At 40.4% G+C, this 6,000-nt stretch overlaps 1 protein-coding gene across 2 annotated transcripts in view; it reads right to left on the minus strand.

Moving 5' to 3' along the window:
• Positions 1–6,000, minus strand: part of INTS10 (integrator complex subunit 10) — a 33,086-nt gene that overhangs the window by 847 nt on the left and 26,239 nt on the right. Inside the window, exon 17 of one of the 2 annotated variants that reach the window (XM_042472149.1) lies at positions 1,614–1,691. The exons of the other annotated variant lie outside the window; for it this stretch is intronic. Coding sequence (XP_042328083.1) covers positions 1,614–1,691 — 78 coding nt within the window. The remainder of the gene's footprint in view (positions 1–1,613; positions 1,692–6,000) is intronic. 2 annotated transcript variants of the gene reach the window in all.

Genomic DNA, 6,000 nt, shown 5'->3' on the forward strand with positions numbered 1-6,000 from the left:
TTTGAGGTGTTCAGTGGTCTTGAGGCCCAATAAAGGCACCGAAAATGTGATCCCATCGTTGTTCATAATGCTAATCTACAAGTACCACTGCAGCTCCAAAAGCTACAGGTGTAACAGCATCTTCTTCCATTTTATAATCATAATTCTTGATATGATTCTCCTGCAATTAAATTTTGATATCGGAGCATAACCCACTGATTTTCAAACACTTTAAGATGGGAAGCTTGCCTTTTAATATAAAAGGGCACCATAGCCAATAGAAAGCTCTCCCTAAGTAAATTTGGGAGCTGAATCTTGCTTTAAAAGAAGAACTGTTGAAGGGAACAATTGCTGCACATCCACCAAGAACTGCTGTAGTACATCTTCTGTCGACTTAGGTTGCCGGACAGGACTACTTGGTGAAGAAGGTTCCAGGAAGACAGAAAAGGCAGGCAAGAGGGAGACTGGAACTGCAAACTCCCTGAACAACTTTTAAAGAGACCATTGGCTTATATTTATATGTTACTGTGGCCATCTTGATCCAAAACAAACCCATTACCAAAAAGCAATTGGATATAACTATTTAAAAGGTTAAAAATAAGAGATGATATAACTCCGTAAATGTATCCACATCTATTAAAGACGTCCTAAATTCATCTTAGTTCTTAGTCGTACAACTAACAAAAGGTTCACTGGGCAGAATATTTGGTACTGCTATGCCCTGCATTTTTCAATGCCTCCACCTTGCCTAAGCAGCCTTTTGAGAGTCAGGGACTACTTTCCATCCTTGCCCAACTGCAAAATAGAAAATAGCCAGTATATGTGTTTCCTACTAAAAGATTAAAAAACATAGTTATGCATAAGACAAGACTTTCAACTGCAGAAGGTCGAACAAATTCAAGTCTTAGAGGCAAAGAAAACAAGAGCGAGCAAATATCTCAGAGGGAAAAGAACAACAACTTTAACTTATTTAACAAATCAATGCCCATCTTTACTTAAATTTGAGTACAGTTGGCCCTCCACATTTGTGTCTTCAACATTTGCAGATCTGATTATTTGCTAATTTAATTAATATGTTCTCTCTAGGAATCTCTAGCTCCTCCAGCATGACCCTACCGGATGTTGACCATAGAGTCACCCTGAAGGACATAAATATTCCTAGAGAAAACAATTATCTAGGCATTTCTGGGTCTTCCACTGCAATTCTATGGTCAACTTCTGCTAAATGTTGGCCATAGAGTTGCTCTGGACAACCTATGTGGGCTTTTTTAGTTGCATTTTTTCACTTTCATGGGGGTCCTGTGCCCTTAAACCCAGCGATTGTGGAGAGCCCACTATATTAATAAAATTAAAGATGAGACATTTCGCCCAAAAACCTAGCCAGAACACAATCACTGTTTGTTTTTAGCAATCCATTTAAAAACCGAAGTACATAAATGTGCCAGTAACTTATGGAGAAATAACAGAAATGTTAACAATAGTAAAACATGGCTTGCCAAGTGATGCAGGCACAAATGAGGAACAAAAGCATGAAGAAAACTACTGAATTAACAAAGGGCTGATAACCATGGGCAGTAAAACATATTGACAAAAAGACAGCACACTATGAGCAGGGATGCTCCCCTGCTTAGTACCTGTCAGCAGTCTGTATGCTGGGCTGTAGTACAGGTATGAATTCCTGCTGCAGTAACCCCAGCGGAGGGCTAGAAGTCCTTCAAAAAACAGCAAACAGCAGCATTCAAACACCCACACCAACTTCCCCTGTACTGCCAAAATCAATGCCCCAGAAAGAGATAGAGAGAGGAGAAAAAGGAGAGACTACAAACCCTTGTGTAGGCATACAATAGTTCTTTCATTAAGAGAGATAAAAGACGTTTCATCGAGTCACTTGACAACCCACAATAAAGAGAATTTGAAAAGTCAGAGAGGTTAAACACCCTGACTATATAATATGGTGCATTTATAATAATAATAATAATAATAAAAATACAAGATGGAGGTAACTGATTCCTGGATTATATTCCTCAGCACCTATAACCACATTCTAATCAGGCATTCCAGCAAGTGTTTATTGGGTTGAAGAGGCTGCCAAGAGACTGTTTAAGCACACAGAAACCTCTACCTGCTTTTCAAGCCACATAAAACAGGCAGCGCTGTCAGACCAGGCTCCCGTTAGATTTGTAAGAAACGAGTAACATGATAGCCCCAGTATTCCTTTCTTTGCAAGCTAACCTTGGTAAGGGGCAACTGGCAGGCCTTGAAAAAGAGCAGGGTTGCTTACTGTGACTACGCACCAGGACTCCATAGGATTACGCACCAGGACTCCATAAGATCATTTACCTCCAAACTCCCCTGAACAAGCCCATTCACAATACTCACTGCCCCTAGGTTTCAGTGATTTTGCAGAAGCAAGTTTCAAGAGAAAAACTACCAGGGAAATGGTTAAGACTACTTTGGGAGGAGAGAGAATGCATCAAGTCTTTATTACATGCAGGCCCACTTTAGCGTTTTGTTTAGGAGGCCTTTCACACTATGATAATATTCCAATTTAACTGCCATGTTTCCATCCTATATTTGCAGTTTACAGGAGAGTTACTTACAATTCTCAGCCAGAGAGCTCTAGTGCCTCACCAGACTACGAAGTATAGGACTCCAAAAGGTGTTGTTGTTGCAGTTAAAGTGGAGTCATAGGGCTATAATGAAGAGTGTGAAAAGGCCCTAGGTCTAGGTACAGATAGTAGCATAGTAGCAATCTTCAGTGCAGATGCAACCTAAAAGTATCTTATCTATTTATCCCCATAAAGCCACACCCCAGCCTGTAAATGTTCAGATATTTAAGACGCTCTTTCAGTATTATCTGAAAGATAATGGCACTTCATAGGCAAGGAATACTCAGCTGGTTTTGCCAAAGAAAACCCTGTGAAATACATGGGATTGCCATAAATCGATCGGTTTGAAGGCTCATACACACTTAATGGTGCTTGTAGGTTTCTAATATTTGCCACATACGTTGGTGCAAAAGGGTGTCCTATGTGCAGTATTTTAACTGGCTTTATCTTTAATCCTTTTCCACAATTTAATTATAGTTATCATTTAAGCTATAAAGTTTTACAAGTGGCAATAAATCTCAAGGATCCACAAACAACGCAGAAAACATTTCTAGGAAATGCTTCAGATTTGCTTCGAAGGGGAAAATGCAGCCAAACTGGCCGCAGACTGGTATGTTTCATGCACCTTAGCGAGAAAACGTGGCAAGGGAAGATGAAGTCCCACAGAAACCTTTCAGAAAATTGAAAAAGAATTGTTTGAAAGCTCAGACTGGGGTAGATAGGTAAGATACTTTTAGGCTGCATCTGCACTGAAGAATTAAGGCAGTTTAACTGCTGTGGTTCAATGCTATGGAATCCTGGGATTTGTAATTTTGTGAGAGACTTAACCGTCTCAGAGAGCTCTGGCACCACAACAAACTACAAATGCCAGGATTCCATACGATGGAGCCATGGCAGTTAAAGTGGTGTCCAACTGCATTAATTCTGCAGTGTGGCAGCAGCCTTAGTTGACAGGATATTGACAGTCTACATGACCAAAGACATGTAGGCAATCGCCAGCAAGTAATTCCTTACAAATACCATGAAAGCAAAGTGTCATGACACCAGGTACCATCACAAAAGCATTTCTTCTGCAATCTTCTCAAATGTTATCAGACTAAAGGAGCCACCCACAATACCCCTATCAGGAAAATAGACTTGCATTTATTTCAAGGAGTCTTTTGGTCAGTATACAGGGTTAACCGCTTCTGTAACTGAAAGAAAATACTAGGAGAATTTGGTGCTCTAGGGAGCACCATCCAGGACACAGCTGCAGCCAAAATGAATGAAAACAAACCACCTACACTGATCCAAGCAACTAAAATAAACTAAAAGACTTTGAACTAAAAAACAGAGCCAAGAGGTTAAACAGGTTTTTCCAGGGCTAAACAGAGAAAAATGCAGATAGGTAAGAGGCAACCCCTATGTATGAAATCATCCAAAATAACAAATACTTCCTTGCTACTATTTATTAAAAGGACAAAAAAAAAAAAAACACAACCCCTTCAAACACACACGGTTGGCTGACCTGCACAGAAAAAAATCCACAGTAAACCCAATTTACTGTAGGAGGAAATGGGGAAAATCCAGCGCAGAACAGCAACACTCCACTGATTTCTGGAGGTGGGGGGTTTTGTGGTCAGAGAACCTGCATGAGGACCCTTTTATCGCTGTATTTCTGCTTTTATCTGGATTTTACTGTTAGCTGCCTTGAGTATCACTTTTGGTAGAATAGCAGAACAAACATTCAAATAAAATAAACTATAATGGAAGCCCATATTGATGTCTCATAGTTACCTCCTAGAGGGAATTGGTACTTAAAATGGAAGCCTTAGCTGGGTTCAGGCTGAATGAAGTGTAATACACACTGATGGAGACAAACTCTGACTGATAAAACTACACTGATGCCTTAAATTCTTCATCTACCGATCACTAATTGGATAGTTTTAAACCTTTGAAATTTATATTTCACAGAACTCAGAATATCACAAGCCCACAGTCTTGGTTTCATTTTTGATCCTTCTCTGTCATGTATCCCTCTGATCCAGGTCACATCCAAGGCCTGTAGATTCTTTCTCTACAATATTGCTAAAATCCATCCATTTCTTTTGGCCTCTACTGCCAAGACTCTGGTCCACACTCTGGTCATCTCGTGACTAGATTACTGTAACCTCCTTCTGGCAGGGTTTCCTCTCTCTCACCTCCGTCCTTTAATTTCTGTCCAGCATCAGCTGCATGCATTATTACATCCGCTCGCTGCTTTGACTATGTTTCTACTCTATTATCATCCCTTCACTGGCTCCCTTTCCCCTTCTGTATTCAGTATAGGCTTCTGCTGTTGACTTTTAAAGCCCAGCATGGGCTGGCCCCTCCTTATTTATCTAACCTTCTGTCTCCTCACCTTCCCACTCGTGCCCTTCGTTTTAGTAGTCAAGTTCTGCTGTCTCAACCTAGGATTTTCACTGCCCCATACTGGATTCGTCCTTTTTCACTTGCTGCCCCTCACTCCTGGAATCTCCTTCCCCCACGAACACGGCTCATGACTTCTTTAACCAGTTTCAAAACTGTGTTGAAGACCATCCTGTTCAGAGAAGCATCCCCAGGCATCACATGACTATTACAGTATATACTCATGTATAAGTCTAGAAATTTAGGTCAAAAATTGACCCAAAAAACCTGAGTCGACATATCCATGGGTCAATGTAAGTACTGTATCTTAACTCTTATTTAAAAGAAGGAACCATCTCCTGGTGAAAAGTAAGAGTAGAGTATGGGAAGCACTGACCCCCTCTACTTTCTCATCCATCCATTTTAAGATTAAGCACAAAGACTTATGGAATTTTATAAGTTCTTTGACGTTGTTTTGCTTTGCTTCATCCTTTGGAACTTTGCTATATGCCCCTAAATTTTACCCCCGACTTATCTACGGGTTGTAGCAAAATCCATAATTTTGGCCCCAAAACTTGCCGTCGACTTATATGTGAGGTCGACTTATAGTCGAGTATATACAGAGGTACCCCGGGTTACGAAATTAATTCGTTCCGCGGCGCCCTTCGTAACCCGAAATCTTTCGCAAGCCGAAAAAGCCATAGGCGCTAGCGCTGGAAGCCGCGATTTCGTGCGAAAAAGCGCCGAAAAGCACCAAAAAAAATTTTAGTAAGCCGAAAAAAAAACCGTAACCCGGAACAGTTTTTTCCTATGGAATTTTTTCGTATCCCGGAAATTTCGTAACGCGGTGCTTTCGTATCCCGGGGTACCACTGTACGGGTATTTGTTATTTGTTTAATTTGTTGCCTGTTTTACTTTATTGTACCCTTTCCTGTATTGTTATGTATTATTTCTTAGATTGTACGTCATGAACAGGTTTATTTTATCTATTTTATTGTTTGTATGTACAGCACTGTGTAAATCTACAATGCTATATAAATAAAGC

This window comes from Sceloporus undulatus, chromosome 6 (assembly GCF_019175285.1).
Source record: "Sceloporus undulatus isolate JIND9_A2432 ecotype Alabama chromosome 6, SceUnd_v1.1, whole genome shotgun sequence".
NCBI lineage: Eukaryota > Metazoa > Chordata > Lepidosauria > Squamata > Phrynosomatidae > Sceloporus > Sceloporus undulatus.